The sequence below is a fragment of the Amphimedon queenslandica genome, unplaced genomic scaffold, assembly GCF_000090795.2.
Source record: "Amphimedon queenslandica unplaced genomic scaffold, v1.1 AMPQUscaffold_12414, whole genome shotgun sequence".
NCBI classification, from domain to species: domain Eukaryota; kingdom Metazoa; phylum Porifera; class Demospongiae; order Haplosclerida; family Niphatidae; genus Amphimedon; species Amphimedon queenslandica.
This window is the reverse complement of record NW_003547349.1, coordinates 3,238-19,067: the sequence shown is the minus strand read 5'-3', so window position 1 is coordinate 19,067 and position 15,830 is coordinate 3,238. Positions and strand designations below refer to the sequence as shown.

The following is a 15,830-nucleotide window of genomic DNA, read 5'->3' as shown; positions in this document are numbered from 1 at the left end:
CATTTTCTGATACGTATTGATGTCCTTATGCTGTGTAGAAAGTTTGAGTTGATTCCGAGCTCAACTTTTCGAGGTATGGCCTTTTTTAAAAAAACGGGCCAATTTTTGAAAAATACCCAAGGCTATAGTCCATGGTTTTTCCTAAAAAATGGCTCCAAAATCACTCCAAATTTTTATTAAATTTTCTTATACGTATTGATGTCCTTATGCTGTGTAGAAAGTTTGAGCTGATTCCGACTTCAATTTTTCAAGTTACAGCCATTTTAAGAAAACGTCAAAATTCTGAAAAATACCCAAGGCTATAGTCCATGGTTTTTTCCAAAAAAAATGGCTCTGAAATCACTCCAAATTTTTATTAATTTTTTTGATACATATTGATGTCCTAATGATAATAATTATAACAAACCTTCTTCTGTTTTTCACTGATTACAATTATTTTTCTTGTTCTCTGATACGAATCAACAGTCGATGCTAGTTTTGTTTCAAAATGGCGGAGCATCCCTCTCACTGTCCTCCTCGCCTCCACTCCATTCATCTCAAGGCTGGTGCTCAGTGAAGTGAAGGATCGTGTGCTTTTGGCATATTCTGCAGCAGCTGCTTCAAGACCAGAGAGTGAGGTATCACAAGATTCTAATACAACCTTTAACTGATGGAGGGACAAGGACCCAATGTCAGCTGGAACTGATGAACTGAATGAATTTAACAGTCTATAACACTGCAAAATGAATAAATAAATAAAAATGAATAAAAATAAAGGTGCATGTAGACTGTGCTTACTGATTCGCTAGTTTCATGCAGTTCTGTAATCATTTTAAAAGCAGCTGTTCTTTTATCAAGCACAGAGACCCTTTCATCAATCCTCCTGTCCACTTTACTGACAAGTGACAATACTTTTTGCTTCACACTAGACGAGGTATCCTCTTTAAGAGTCTCTGATACTCTCTTCAGCTGGGCTATTGATGAGTTCAGTGACTGGAGGAACTCAGTGTGGTCCCGTAGCTCAGACCTAGCAGCTGCTACCGAATGAGGACACGAGGAGTGATTCTTAATGAACCCGTCAATCCTGTTTAACAACTTCTGCATTAACTAGAAAATATAGCAAATATTAATATTCATTTATTTATTTATTTATTGTACATGTACCTGGTCTGTGGCGTGTTCAAGGTGAGTAAACTCTTCATCAGAGGTGTGGCGGTTGCTAACGGTTACCAGTGGTTCTACTGATTGTCCTTCTTTCAAACCAGTCCCTCCCTCTCTCTTCTCCTCCTCTCTCTCCTCCCCCTCTCTCTCCTTCTCTTTTATTCTGTTCACGGTTACTGCTACTGTTTCTGTTCGCTGGTTGTTTGTTTCTTCTGATGGTTCCTTGTAGTTGTTGTTGTTGTTGTTTGTTGTTTTCTTTTTGTCTTCCATTTCTTTCAATAATCCTCGGACTCGTTCACTTTTAGAAGCCACACCCACTGAATGAGTAGGAGCCACACCCACTGAATGAGTAGAAGCCACACCCACTGAATGAGTAGATTCATCAGATACAAGAGGAGGCTTAGTTCCTTTCCTTGCTCCTCCTCCTCCTCCTCCTCTAGGCAGGAGTGATTCCAGTTGAACTAGTTTGTCTCTTACAGCGTCGGCAAGATCCCAGTCTGAGGTACCTCCTGGGGACTTGTGGAGGAGAGCAATGAGAGAGCGACCATCAGCCACCACCTCCTGATACGAGGAGTCAACCTCTCGCTTGGACCCAGGGGAACATGAGGAACCTCCTTTAACATAATCAGTCATCAGGGTAGTCAACTACAGGAATAAATAATAATAGTTAATTGGTAGTTATTAATAGTTATTAATAGTTATTAACAGTTAATTACATTAATAACTTTATTCATGAACTGATCCAAACTGGTCAGAACTCTCTCTCTATTGTCCACTCGTATGAGGAACCTCTTCCAAATGTTATCAACGTCAGTAGATCTCTTCTGGACCCGAGAGAGGAGAGGGAGGGAGAGGGGGCTGGTGTCCCCTGGAACAGCAGCTGCACTGATACTGGCTGTCAATGACTAATGTACATGTAATTAATTTAAAAAATTAATTAATTATAATCTTACGTTGACGTTATCTTTGAAAGTCTTAAATTCATTGCCAGTTTCCTTGATTGAGGAGACACTGAATCTCAGGGAGCAATAGGCAGTTAAATGAGGGAGACCTTGTTCCCGTATCCATAGCAACACCTAATGTAATTATTAATCAATTAATTAATTAATTAATATTAATTATCACCTCTTCATTCGCCTGATGTACGCTGATCAACTTTTGGTGATTCTTCAGTTCGTGTCTTCTTGTTGTCAGTAATGATGTTAACTGAATCTCTTGATCGATTAGTGATTTGTGTAATGTATCAACGTATTGAACTGATTCCGAATCAAAATCAGCTGATAATGATTGAAGCAATTCCCCACCTAACTCTAAAAAAAAATTAATTACTGACATAAATATTCCCAACAGCTGTTATTTTAAAACTGTCACCTACTTTAAGCAATAGTATCAATACAGTACCAGTACTTACTAATGCAAATATTGACAGCTGTCTGTAGATCCCCTCCCTTCTCCTCCATGTTATTCAAAACTTGTTCTATCTCACTCCAGCTGCTCTCGTCACTAAACAGCCTCTCACTTCCCCAGTACTTGATACTGGACTCCGCCCCCTCGTGTACCGTCTGTATCCTCTCCAGTCGCTGGAGCAGGCTCCTGATTAAGGCAAAGGTTGACTCAAGCTCTGAGGATATCTCTTTTAGCTCAGCCTGAAGCACTTCATTAGGAGAGAGGTCACCACCTAAAGTCTCTCTTTGATTAACAGCCGAAGCTAAAAGACCTTTAGCATACTCTCTAGTGTGCTAAAGGGGAGGGGCCAGTAGTTATTAATAAATATGTGTATGTACAAGTACTTACGTCAACTTCTTTCTTGTGCTCCTCCAGTTCCATTATATAGTTCTGAGTGGCTTCCAATGAATCACCAATGACAGTAGAGCGGCCTTTTAATGTATCAAGTATCTCACTTAGCTTATGGATACTCTAAACAAATAAACAAATAAACAAACAAACAAACAAACAAACAAATAAACAAATAAACAAATGCAATGTAAACAGATCTTACTTCTTTCCCGTCCTTCTCACAGACCAGTATCTGTGAGTACTGGTCTAGTCTCGCATATTTTGCTAAAGCAATTTCTTGTGATCTCCGAGCTTTATCAGTGACCTCATCTGTTGTACGTGAGATGTACCGCAGGGAACGCCTGAACTCTGGATCACCTAAACAACAACAACAACAACAACAACAACAACAATAATAACAACAACAACAATAATAATAACAACAACAATAATAACAACAACAACAATAACAACAACAATAATAACAACAACAACAATAATAATAACATGCTACCTTGAGATACTCCAGTGTCCTTAAGTGCTTTGACTAGTTCTTGTCCGTTCAAGAGGATAGCTTCAGCTAGTTCTTTCAGTCGGTTGTTGTCATTATCAAGAGATTTGATGAGCTCCTCACAGTCATCAATATCAGTCTCACTATTCTTCACTTTGGTCCAATTGACTGTCAGTTGATCATACAGGGTCCTCCACTAGTAACAACAACAACAATAATAATAACAACACCCACCATTTTAATAATTTACCAATCACCAGTAGTACAGTACATGTACATTCAGTGAACTTACCTCTTCCAGTCCTCTGTACATACAGACTGATCTTGTTACTAAACTTTGACGTTGTTTATAAGTTGATATAAACCTGGTTCAATAATTATTGTACTTTCAATAAAGTGCATGTACAGTACCAGTACCAGTACCAGTACCCAGTACCAGTACCAGTACCAGTACCAGTATGTGGTGTGCAGTACCAGTACCAGTACCAGTATGTGGTGTGCAGTACCAGTACCAGTACCAGTACCAGTATGTGGTGTGCAGTACCAGTACCAGTACCAGTATGTGGTACCACGTACTTTGAGTATTTCTTGTGTAGTCTCTTGAGCTCTTGGTCAGTGATAGACTCATTAAAGTCTCTCAATACATCAGCCAATCTCTTTAGCTCCGTCACATCTTCCTTCATACTCTAATTAATTAATTAACAAATAAATAAATAAATAAACAAACAAACAAACAAATAAATAAATAAATAAATAAGATAAATCTCATGTAGTTGTACTCACTTCAACTTTATTAGTTAGTTTGTTTAGTTTTTCCTCCAGTAGGAGAGCAGCCGCTAGTGATTCCCCAATATCAACACTTCCCGCCTCTTCCAATCCCTTGCTCTTGATCCAATGAACCACCTAACAACACAATACCAACAAGTATTAACCGTTACACCATTAGACCTAGCCACACAGGTACAGGTATAAGTACAGGTAACTGTACTTTGTTGGTTCCAGTTTCAAATTGCTTCATGAGGTGTTTCTCATTCACTAGTCGGTACTTCTCCTGGTAGAGGTCCATCAGTGCTGACTGCTGCTGACTGGTCAGTTGAAGTATCTTATTGACCTTTCCTAATACACTAATCACTTCTGGACTCATCCTAAATTAATACATTAATAAAGTAATAAATAAATATTAAATACCCAGTAGATCCACTTGTAGTCTCAATGAGTTCTTTAACTTCAGCTGCTAGTCTATTGACGGGTTCATCAGATGATTCCACTCGTCCTTTCAGTTTATTGAGTGACTCTATCTCTTGTTGTATGGAGTCTCCTCCTCCTGCCCCTCCTCTCCTCCCTCCGGCTGGTCCTGGGGGGGACGCTCCCAGTTGGACTGACTTTAAATGAGACTCGTGATCATTGAAGGACTCAAGATACAACTGGTAGGCAGCTGTCAACTCCTCCAGTTTCTAAAATAAATAAATTAATTAATTAATAATACTGCTGATACATGTACATGTACATGTACATGTACATGTACATGTACATGTACATGTATATGCATCAGAAATATCATTAAATAGAGAATTCTCTCCTTTTCATTTTTGCCAAAATTTGGTCAAAGTCCCTGTACTATAGTACAGGGACTTTAGCTCAATTTTTAAGTAACTTCAAAAATTTGTAAAAAATCAAAATTTGATCGGAATCAGCTCAAACTTTCTGCGCAACATAAGTACATGTATATGTATCAGGAAATGTAATAAAAGTGAGGAATTCCCTCCCTTTTACTTTTGGCAAAATTTGACCAAAATCCCTGTACTATAGTACAGGGATAAAAGTCTGATTTTGAAGAAACTTTGAAAAATCATAAAAAATCCAAACTTGATCGGAATCTGCTCAAACTTTCTACACAGCATAAGAACATGTATATGTATCAGAAAATGTAACAAAAATTGAGAATTCACTACTTATCATTTTTGACAAAATTTGGCCAAAATCCCTGTACTATAGTACAGGGACTTTGGCCCCATTTTCGAGCAAATTAAAAAAAATTCATAAAAAACCGAAGTGATTGTAACTAGCTCAAGCTTTTCACAGTTACAAACTATTATTATTATTATTATTATTATTATTATTATTATTATTATTATTATTATTATCATTATTATTATTATTATTATTATTATTATTATTATTATTATTATTATTATTACAATTCTTAGTGCTATCCATTCATTATGTTTATAGTTGATGGCTCCTCCCAGTTCCACTGGAATCTGACGTCCATCAATATGACGCAACAACTTATCAGTAGAACTAGCTGTAACAATCTATCAATTAAAAAATCAATAGCCACACCCATCATTAATAGCCACACCCCTATTAACAACTCACAGTAAATTCAAGTTTATCTCTTTCCTTGGAAAGTGAGAGTGACACTGACTTCTTCTTCATAAACTGATTAGGTTGAAGTACATAAGCAACATGTACAGCACCTAATGCAACACCATAATCATGTACTTCCATTACAAAGTACCAACAGTACCAGTAGTACCAGTAGTACCAGTAGTACCAACAGTACCAACAGTACCAGTAGTACCAGTAGTACCAATAGTACCAATACATGTACCAATACATGTACCATTACATGGGTCAATATGTACCAATAGTACTAGTATTGTACTATTACATGGGTCAATATGTACCAAATACACTTCCCACTGTTGTAGTAGCTACATGATGTACTGTACCTGGTAGCGCTTCTTGGGTGGTCCTCAGTATCAGTTTAATATCAGGCCATGACAACCAGCGACCATCAACTATCACCGTGAAACCAAGCTCCAGGGCTTCAGGACTAGTTATTAATAGTTATTAGTGGTTATTAATAGTTATTAGTGGTTATTAGTAGTTATTACCTAGGTATGCTGGACAGATATTGGAGTGTTTGGAGTATTTGTTTGTGATCATATTTAACAGCTGGACGGGCAGGGAACACAATAATCTCCCGCCCCATTTCATCTCTACCACCTAAAGAATAATCATATAAAATATATCAATAAGAGAAAGTATATACCTGATAAAATGGCTAATTTTAGTTCAAGAATTTGTTTAATATCCTGAGCACTTCTTGGAAAAGAAACAACTAAAAACAAACAACAACAATAACACCTTGTTTATCAATTAAACATCTTGTTTATTAATTAAATACATATGTTACTTCCTACAAGCTATTACTGAACTGTGTCTTATGAATATCATTAAAAGTTCATGAATATTAGATAGCTGGTACTGAACTGTTTGGTACTTAATTCTCAGTGGAATTATTATATTGACAATTTATAGCATATGTACCTCTCTCTCCCTCTCTCTCTCTCTCCCTCTCTCTCTCTCTCTGTAATAATGAAGAATCACTTCCACTAAATACTAGAACAAAATATGTACACGCACTGAAACATTATTATTATCATCATCATCATCATCATTATTATTATTATTATTATCATCATCATCATTATTATTATTATTATTATTATTATTATTATTATTGTTATTACTATTATTACAGTGATAGAGTTACCCCCACTCAATATTACATTACAGTCACACACAGTCAGTCAGTGTGTGTGTATAAACTGATGATATTATATGAGGGACATTACATGTACTAATGTATGTGTGTATAATTGAATTACTGAATGAAATATGGTAATTAATGAGCTGTTTATATAAGAGACAGAGGAGGTAGGGATAAAGGAGAAAAAGATAACAATTATTTTAAACATTCCTAAGATTTTAACAACTTTTTAGACACATTTCCACCCACTTATCAAGAACCCTCTCTCACTCTCTCTCCTCCTCTAATGTAGCAGAACCTCCATACATTATTATTATTATTATTATTATTAATTGATTAATTGATAGATAATTAAGTTTGTCCAACAATTAATTAACACAAAGAGACAAAGAGAGAGAGTGAAAGGGTTAAATATTACAATGGAGCAATGTTGAACATCAATTAATAATTTCTGTTTGATTAGAAAACATGACCAAAGACATAAAATATCTCATAAATATAAGAACACAGCTATAATACACTTAAGTATAATTTTAAAACATGTACATGTAAAAATGTATTTAAGATCATTCCCATCACTAATAATCAATTGATACACATACATGTGCATGTATTAATGCCCTGTTACAATAGATATAGTGCTTATTATAATAATAATAATAGTGTTTGTATTACCATTGTTTGTTTATTAATACATATGTACATGTACATGTACCATACCTGTATGCTCAGTGCTGCCCTCTACTGCTGCTAGGTTGGTCCAACTGTCTGACAATAAAGAAGAAGACACAGGGCCAGTAGCCATTACCCCTCCCTCGCACTCGCTCTTTCTTTCTTGTAAGCAACTGCCACTACTACTCGACTTTCTCTTGTTGCAAAGTAGGCGTGGCTGGTATTTGCAATCTGTGGGCGTGGTTTGGTTTAACCACGCCCCAATAGAATGGGCCAATGGGTGTGTTCACTAAGCTTCTCTTTGAAGTGAAGCGAGTGGAGAGAGAAAGAGAAGGAGCTGATATATAAAGTACTGTTGGTTTATAAAGGAGCCTGTGCACACAGGAGGTGAGTTAAAGGTCTAGGAGCTGATTAATAAGAGGATGCCCTGTACAATTAATGTACATGTATTTATGTTCTGGTTCATGTACAGTTATTATGATTAATTAATTAATAGCTTGTGACTGTATCGTTTACATGGGTACACTTTTGATTTTTCTTTTTGTTAAATTAATGTAATCACAAGTTTGCAGTGTTTTAATTTACGACATCAGTGGGTGTGTATATTAATTAATTTATTATTATTATTGTGGTCTCTGCTAAATTTGTTTGTTTATTTTTATTTACTTAATCCTCTTGAGACAAGCAATTTGATTTTATAAAGAAAGGACTGATTGATCCCGTATTACCCTACGTATGTCCAATTATCATAACATCCCTCCCTCCCTCTCTCTCCCTCTCCCTCGTCCCTCTCTCTTTAGGTCAATACATTATGTCTTCAACCAGTCCTCCTCCTTCATCTGAAGGAGGTATGGTCTCCTCTGAAGCCACACCTCCTAACGGTACTATTCTTATAGCATCAGATGTTACCAAGAGGGAGACAGGTTCTGATTCAACTCCTGATATCATTCACAAATCAGCTCTCCCGGTACTGTTGATCGGAGAGAGAGAGAAAGAGGCTGAAGAAGAAGTCAAATCAAAGGTGGTGAAAGGTCACACTAGAGGTAGTTCAGTGTCCTCAACTCCTGGAAGCCATCTTGGAACAGTATGTTACCTTTACTGTTGTCCTCTTATTGTCTGTTTATGAAGTAGTGTGTGTTTCATTAGCTAATGGTTTGTATGTGTGTACTAATCACATGTAAATGATCTTCCATTGTTAGTAGCACTAGTATTGGAGAGTGTTAGTAGTAGATGTGTGTGTGTGTGTGTAATTGTCAGCTTGTTGATGTACTCATTATATACATAATGACTCTCTCTCTCTCTCTCTCTCTCTCTCTCTCTCTCTCTCTCTCTCTCTCTCTCTCTCTCTCTCTCTCTCCCTTTCAGTGTGAGACTAATACTACTGGTACTACCACCAACTCAAGCTCTTCTTCTTTATCAAATTCTTTTTATTCTCATGATGGGATTGTTGCAGAAACAGTATCACACCTAATTGTACGTGTTATTATTATTATTATTATTATTATTATTATTAATTGATTAATAGAGTTCTGGTGACCGTACCTCATCAGACCCTGTCCTAATGTTGGCAGCTGCTGCTTTAAATGATAAATCAGACAATCCAGAGGACACTGTAACCAAACTGGTACAGGAAGTGGTGTCTTTGAAACTGGTAATTGATATATTGTTGATTATTGTTGTTTTGTTGTTGTTGTTGATATTTTTTTGTTGTTTAGGAAATGATGAAATTAAAAGAAGAAAACGATAAAATGAAACGAACTCGAAGTGACATGGACGAGGAGCTACACACTTTGACTGAGAATCTCTTTGAGGTTTGCTGATACCTTCCAACGATAAATAATTAAATGATACTGATCCTGTAGGAGGCGTACAAGATGGTTGATGAGGCCAAAGGTGAGCGGTTTACAGCTGAGAAGAGACTGGCTGATGCAGCTGGACAGGTAATGCTCTTAGACTAACATTGGTAAGATTCCTTATTCTCTTCAATAACAACCAGTTGGAGGCTATGGAGACTCAAGTCTCAACATTACACAATTTATTAAAGACTCCCTCAAAAGTCTCACCATCACAGAAGCACAAGAGACCCTCCGTTAAGAAGATTGTGAAGAAACTGTCCCGTGGTAGCAGACACCACTCCTCTTCTAAAGTAAAGGAGCAGCAGCCACTGATAGAACACAAAGGAAACACTAAGGAATGGATACTGAAGGAGGGAGAGGTAGGGATGGAGCAGCTGGTATCAACTGACGTATTCATATTCTGTTTTGTAGTTACCATCAGGTGATTTTACTTTTTTTAAGACCTGGTATGATAATGGATTATCTACTGTTGGTGGTAGCGGTAATTATTATGACACCATTTTAAATAATAACATACTCCCTTGCCTTCAGTTCACAAATAAAGAGGTGAGGAGTCAATTAAATAATTAATATTATTGATTATATTAATAGTTATCGGATAAGGTCCATGCAGCTATTAAAGGAGAGAGTATTGTATTGGAACCAGTGACTGGTGAGGTGTTGAAGGAGGGGGAGGAGTCAAGCACTCCAGCTGTTAAAAAGTAACGCTACATGTACATGTACATGTACACGTGTACTCTCTTCCATTAGGTGTGAGTTAAGTGGAGAGGAGTCTGTCCCTTGTACTTTTAAAATGCGTTTGAGTGAATCCTCTGGCTGGATATGTGTCACAACAACCACCAGAGAGAGGGTATGTCCCATCAGTGTCAGTATCAGTGTCAGTATCAGTATCAGTGTCAGTATCAGTGTCAGTGTCATTAACATGTACTCCTCCTCTCTCTGTCCCTCTAGATTGTTAGTGTCTGTGATTTTTACACTTTTATAAGTTACGTACAAAAAGGAATAATAAAGAAAGAAGGTTAATTAGTTTTATTTATTTATTTATTTATTTATTTTATTTATTTTATTAATTAGTTACTGATGTTTACTGGAGGGTTGCTAAACTACGTGCAATGATGTGTCTATCTGTCCTGTCCCTGTCCCTACCTGACACTGTCCAGTGACTAATGGCCACTTCCTATTGATGACTTCTTGTTGCTGTACAGAAATGAACTTATTTTTATTTTTTTATTATTAAAATTATATCGAAATTCATTAACTACTGGGTGGGGCGGGTGTACCGGAATTATTCTAATTAAACGAAGTACCAGCAATTTTATCGTTGGTGTTAACACAATGGCGACTCTTTTTAGAAAAAATGAAGAATGTTAGTCATAAAATGCTTTAAAAGTATTTGATAGTTATTGCTTTTAGTGCACGAGCTACAGAGAGAAGCAGTGAAGGCTTTACAAGTGGGAGCCATACCCCACCACGGGCCAGTGGAGCTCCAGGAGGAGGAGAACTATGTGATGCGTAAGAACAACAATGGTATTTGTTTGTTTATTGTTTGTTTGTTTGTTTGTTGTTGTTTAGTGGTTGGAGAAGAGAGAGTACGTCTTCAACCTCACGCATTAGAAGATCCTCAAGTGCAACACTTGATAAAAGTAAGTATCACTGGCACTGTAGCTGTTTACTAGAGTCCATTGGTTTACCAGAAATTAGATTTGAACTGAGAATTCTCCTCTTTCATGATACTTTTTCTGATACACATTGATGTCCTTATGCTGTGTAGAAAGTTTGAGCCGATTTTGACTTCAATTTTTCAAGTTACAGCCATTTTAAGAAAACACCAAAATTCTGAAAAATACCCAAGGCTATAGCCCATGGTTTTTTCCAAAAAATGGCTCCAAAATCATCCCAAATTTTTATTACCTTTTCTGAAAGAGCATGTACATGTCCTTATGCTGTAGACTATCATTAAGTGGGTTAATGAGACTCTTGAGGATCGGAGGATTATTATTCGTGACATTGCCGAGGACTTTTATGACGGACAAGTCCTCTCTGAGCTGTTAGGTAGAGTACCAGTAGTGTATGTTAATTAATTAATGACACACCCCTTTAGAGGTCCTTACTGGTCAGAAGTTCATGGCGGCCGGTGTGACGATGAGTGTTGTACTCCAGAAGGCCAAACTGAAAACTGTTCTTGATAAAATAGACAGAATATTACAGATACATCCTGATGACCCTGTCCACAAGTGGAATGTGGAGTGTAAGTGGGAGGGAGGGTTAATATTAATCATTAATTGATTTAGTTATAACAATAATAATATTTTGTAAACAGTAACTGTATTTAGAAAGTTATTTATGACCAACTTAGGATCTCTGTCTCTCTCTCCCCAGCTATTCATAGTAAAGATGTTGTCTCAATTCTTCATTTGCTCGTTGCTCTGGCCAGTTACTATCGCTGTAAACATCACATTCCTCAAAATGTCAAAATAAAAAGAATTTATTTAAAAGTACCAGAATGACTGTATAGTATCATCAGTGTTAGTTTTAACTTGTAGCAACATCAAAATCGTCTTGAGACTAAACTGTATGAAGAAGAGATCACTAGCAGGGACTATGGGCCAAGGTACACTTTATAATAATTGTACATTTACTTATTTTATTTTATTTTATTTTATTTTATTTTAGGGCTCCTGAGCCTTCAGCTGATAAAGATGTTTTTGATAAACTATTTTCTGAAGCTCCAGAAAAACTGGAAGCAGTTAAAAGAGTAAGAAAAGGCTGATTATTTTATTATTATTATTTATTATTAATTTTATTAGTCTTTGTGTCAGTTTGCAAGTAAGGTATTGGCTGAACTTGACATATTAATAATGGACCCTGAGAATCAAGTATGTATGACCACTCCCAGTATGACCCCACCCACTACTACTCCCCCTCCTTTAGTTCCACAATGGCGTTAACTTCATTCTACTCATGGGAATATTGGAAGGATACTTTGTACCATTGTACTTATACCACCTCAGTCCAACCACTGTGGATCAGAAAGTAATTTAATACATTATTATTATTGTTGTTGTTATTGTTTGTTGTTGTTGTTGTTATTAGATTAATAATGTTCAAATGGCCTTTAAGCTAATGGGAGCAGCTGGACTAGCAGAAGCAACCACCAAAATCAATCCACAAGGTGATTAACTAATTATTATTATTATTATTAGTTATTGTTAATTATACAGATGTTGTTCAGCGAGATTTGAAGAGTATACTTCGTGTTTTGTATGCCATTTTTACTAAATATAAAGCTCAAGTTCAAGCAGGGACAGTTGGACCTCCCACCCGCCCAATATCAACCGTATCTACATAATAACATACAGTACTCCTTCATCTTGTGTAGTGTTTAGTGGATTTTAGAACAATACATGTGATCATTAATATTTTAATTGTCTTCATTTTATTATTTTAAAACAACTACAATTTAGCAAAAATTAGCAAAAAAAATACTGGGGCCTAAGGCTAATAAAAGGGACAGTCACACTTTAAAGTTCATCTTCTCCTCTTCAGCTCATGCAGGAGACATCACGTGAGCAGCGAGTCCCGACTTGCCTGCACCAAAGAGATCCTTGCATGCTGGCTCTAGCTCCTGCATAGTCAGGGGGAGACTTGGAGAGAGCTGTCTTCATGCCTACAAACTCGTGCAGTGTAGCACAGCCCATGTTGAAGGCCATATCGGATACTGCTGATTGAGGGCCTGATCCTAACCTACTCCAGTTTGATAGCCATCCTTCAGCACAGCTAACTGCTGTATCCATGTCTTGATTGAACAGCCTCTCAATCTGTCCATCATTGAGACATTGACTCCCATTAAGAACTGCATCATAGTTGGCTCCTACTCCTTCTATCTCTCCTCTTGCTCCAAATTTCTTCAAGTTAAAACCAACTCCAATTGTTGGTATACCCAGTGGGTCTTTGTAAACACACCTGTAGTATCCTTCATTCAACTTCTCTCTCTCATAAGAATTGCATTCACCAGCAAAAGATACAGCAAGAATAGCAAAGAGGACAATAAGTTCCTTCATCATTAAGAGCAGCAGCAGCAATGGAGCAAGTGGTGATGGAGATTAGCTGATGTATGCTGAGGTCAATCTGGTCACTCTCTGTGCAGAATCAACTTGCTATTACCATATATGGTGTACTTAGCTTGTCATGATAACACTATGAGCTGTATACTCCTACTCGTGTACACATGCAGCATGCAGTATACTTCTTATGTCTATCTGTTTGTTAATCTCTCACACACTCAGTGAAAGTGAAAAAGTTTAGATAAAGCAAACACACTAAACAATAATTCCAAAGCAAAGGTTTCTCTCTCGTAATTAGGAGGACTCTCGGACAATGCTAACTTCAAATTAACTACTTATTCACACTCAAATCCTATAATTTAATTTTAAATCAAAGCAAAAAGTTAGCAAAAACACTATAATACAATAGTCCATGAAAGGGAAAGTCACACATTTTTATGTTTCCTTCTAGCCGTGCATGCAAGGAATATCACGTAACTGGCAGCGATTCCCCACTTGTTGACACCAAACTGAATTTTGCATTTCTTTTGCAGCTGCTTCATAATCAGGAGGAGACTCAGTCAGTGCTGCACGGAACTTTACAAATCCACGTAGTTTAGCACAGCCCATGTTGAAGGCCATATCAGCTATGGCTGATATAGGATCTGATCCTAAAGCATAATAGCTTGATCCCAGCCAGCTTTCAACACAGCTAACAGCCTCTGCCATATCATCATTAAACAATGTCCTTATCTGTCCATCATTTAGACACTCACTGCCATTACGGACTGCATCATAGTTGGCTTCTACTCCTTCTAAGGCTTGTCTTGCTCCAGGTTTGTTTAAATTAAAGCCAACTCCAACGGTTGGGTTACCCTTGGTATCAGTATAGACACAAGGTTTATAGCCTTCATTGAGCTGCTCTCTCTCATAAGAATTGCATGTGCCAGCATAAGATACAGCAACTAGAGCAAAGATAAGAACCAGTTTCTTGAACATTATACAGCAGGGGCAGGGGAAGAGGTTAACTTAGTTTGTGGTGATAGATGTATGTGAGGTCAATAATCTGGCCACTGTCTGTCCAGAATCAACTTGCTATTACCATATATGGTCTTATCTTGTTATAAAAAAAAACAGCATTAGCCGTATACTCCTACTCGTGTACACAGTGTCTCTGTTTTCCCATCTCTTGCTATTGAAAATGAAAGCCAGCTATAGATAAAGCAAACACACACTAGAGAATAATTTATCTCATGTCAATGTCATGTCAATTTAATGTCAAAGGATTAGACCTAGTAATAATATTCTAAGTACTTTAAGTACAAAAAACAAAAATTAGCAAAAAGTATATTCTAAAGGGAAAGTCACACTCATTGTTTTGTTGTCTTCTTCCCATCAGTCATGCATGCATGCAACGTCATGATCACAGCGAAGTCCAACCTGTCCACACCACCTTGAATTCCGCATTTCATTTTTTGCTGCTTCATAATCAGGAGGAGATTTAGTCAGTGCTGCATGCAACTTCACAAATCCATGTAGTTTAGCACAGCCCATGAAGGCCATATCAGCTATGGCTGATTGAGCGTCTGATCCCAAAGCATTCCAGCTTGGTCTCAGCCAGTTTTTAGCACAGCGATGTGCTTCTTTCATATCATCAGAGAACAATTTCCTTATTTGTCCATCACTGAGTCGCTGGCTGCCATTAAGGACAGCCTCATAGTTAGCTCCTACTCTTTCTATTTTCGCTTTTGCTCCAGGTTTGTTTAAATTAAAACCAATTCCAACCGTTGGGTTACTTTCGGTATCAATATAAACACGACGTTTATAACCTTCATTAAGCTCTGTCTGGTAAGAATTGCATGTACCAGCATAAGATCCAGCAACTAGAACAAAGATAAGAATCAGTTTCTTCAGCATTATACAGCAGTGAGAGACAGAGACAGAGAATAATTAACTCAGTAGTAGAGTAATTAATCAATTATCGGACTAATCAAACTTCGGACAGTTATATTTTGAAAACTAAACATGATTTTCCAGTGATTTTTGCACTAGATATAGATCATTACAATATCTGTTTGCATGGTAAAAATCAAAGCATTACCTTCTTTCTTTGTAAAGATATAATTTGCTAAACACACTTCGTAGATTCACACAATAATCGGCCGTGTTAACTCAATTTTCGTCACTTAGCCACAACGAAGCAAGCTTTGTTCGAAGAATAGTTTTGTACCACCAGAACTTTAGTACTGACTGTCTTCTTCAAATACCACTGT

At 37.0% G+C, this 15,830-nt stretch overlaps 4 protein-coding genes across 4 annotated transcripts; 2 read left to right on the top strand and 2 right to left on the bottom strand.

The window, feature by feature from the left end:
* Window positions 1–348: 348 nt before the first annotated feature.
* LOC109587867 (triple functional domain protein-like) lies at window positions 349–7,872 on the bottom strand. The gene is made up of 21 exons (XM_020004088.1): window positions 7,707–7,872; window positions 6,486–6,554; window positions 6,328–6,439; window positions 6,163–6,266; window positions 5,807–5,907; window positions 5,626–5,742; window positions 4,616–4,881; window positions 4,416–4,572; window positions 4,211–4,330; window positions 4,004–4,113; window positions 3,720–3,792; window positions 3,431–3,623; window positions 3,140–3,294; window positions 2,935–3,057; window positions 2,552–2,879; window positions 2,266–2,450; window positions 2,094–2,216; window positions 1,857–2,045; window positions 1,144–1,785; window positions 778–1,086; window positions 349–715 (listed from the first exon to the last, which is right to left on the bottom strand). The coding sequence occupies exons 1-21, from the start codon at window positions 7,789–7,791 to the stop codon at window positions 383–385; spliced, it is 3,894 nt and encodes a 1,297-aa protein (XP_019859647.1). The 5' UTR covers window positions 7,792–7,872; the 3' UTR covers window positions 349–382.
* A 47-nt stretch (window positions 7,873–7,919) lies between these two features.
* On the top strand, window positions 7,920–10,764 carry LOC109587866 (guanine nucleotide exchange factor for Rab-3A-like). The gene is made up of 12 exons (XM_020004087.1): window positions 7,920–8,045; window positions 8,459–8,742; window positions 9,024–9,131; window positions 9,184–9,309; window positions 9,374–9,469; window positions 9,521–9,598; window positions 9,655–9,873; window positions 9,926–10,060; window positions 10,106–10,215; window positions 10,265–10,364; window positions 10,466–10,532; window positions 10,589–10,764. The coding sequence occupies exons 2-12, from the start codon at window positions 8,470–8,472 to the stop codon at window positions 10,675–10,677; spliced, it is 1,401 nt and encodes a 466-aa protein (XP_019859646.1). The 5' UTR covers window positions 7,920–8,045; window positions 8,459–8,469; the 3' UTR covers window positions 10,678–10,764.
* Window positions 10,765–10,809: 45 nt separating this feature from the next.
* Window positions 10,810–12,973, top strand: LOC100637482 (alpha-parvin-like). Its single transcript, XM_003390523.3, has 12 exons — window positions 10,810–10,880; window positions 10,928–11,026; window positions 11,087–11,157; window positions 11,464–11,566; window positions 11,616–11,762; window positions 11,894–12,009; window positions 12,058–12,125; window positions 12,188–12,269; window positions 12,322–12,390; window positions 12,446–12,547; window positions 12,608–12,686; window positions 12,736–12,973. The coding sequence occupies exons 1-12, from the start codon at window positions 10,850–10,852 to the stop codon at window positions 12,861–12,863; spliced, it is 1,095 nt and encodes a 364-aa protein (XP_003390571.1). The 5' UTR covers window positions 10,810–10,849; the 3' UTR covers window positions 12,864–12,973.
* Window positions 12,974–14,025: 1,052 nt separating this feature from the next.
* LOC105314864 (probable T4-type lysozyme 1) lies at window positions 14,026–14,556 on the bottom strand. The gene has a single exon (XM_011409273.1). It carries the CDS (start codon window positions 14,554–14,556, stop codon window positions 14,026–14,028), a length of 531 nt encoding a protein of 176 aa, XP_011407575.1.
* Window positions 14,557–15,830: the final 1,274 nt, after the last annotated feature.

What these genes read in the sequence shown, in the direction of transcription:
- LOC109587867 (XM_020004088.1), bottom strand. Translation starts at nt 7,791, where the DNA reads ATGGCTACTGGCCCTGTGTCTTCTTCTTTATTGTCAGACAGTTGGACC. An exon ending in TTGAAACTGGAACCAACAAA is followed by an intron (nt 4,331 to 4,415) that starts GTACAGTTACCT and finishes TTGTGTTGTTAG; the next exon opens with GTGGTTCATTGGATCAAGAG. An exon ending in CTTTCAAAGATAACGTCAAC is followed by an intron (nt 2,046 to 2,093) that starts GTAAGATTATAA and finishes CATGTACATTAG; the next exon opens with TCATTGACAGCCAGTATCAG.
- LOC109587866 (XM_020004087.1), top strand. Translation starts at nt 8,470, where the DNA reads ATGTCTTCAACCAGTCCTCCTCCTTCATCTGAAGGAGGTATGGTCTCC. An exon ending in CTGGAAGCCATCTTGGAACA is followed by an intron (nt 8,743 to 9,023) that starts GTATGTTACCTT and finishes TCTCCCTTTCAG; the next exon opens with TGTGAGACTAATACTACTGG. An exon ending in AAACAGTATCACACCTAATT is followed by an intron (nt 9,132 to 9,183) that starts GTACGTGTTATT and finishes ATTGATTAATAG; the next exon opens with AGTTCTGGTGACCGTACCTC.
- LOC100637482 (XM_003390523.3), top strand. Translation starts at nt 10,850, where the DNA reads ATGGCGACTCTTTTTAGAAAAAATGAAGAAT. An exon ending in TAATGGACCCTGAGAATCAA is followed by an intron (nt 12,391 to 12,445) that starts GTATGTATGACC and finishes CCCCTCCTTTAG; the next exon opens with TTCCACAATGGCGTTAACTT. An exon ending in CAACCACTGTGGATCAGAAA is followed by an intron (nt 12,548 to 12,607) that starts GTAATTTAATAC and finishes TGTTGTTATTAG; the next exon opens with ATTAATAATGTTCAAATGGC.
- LOC105314864 (XM_011409273.1), bottom strand. Translation starts at nt 14,556, where the DNA reads ATGTTCAAGAAACTGGTTCTTATCTTTGCTCTAGTTGCTGTATCTTAT.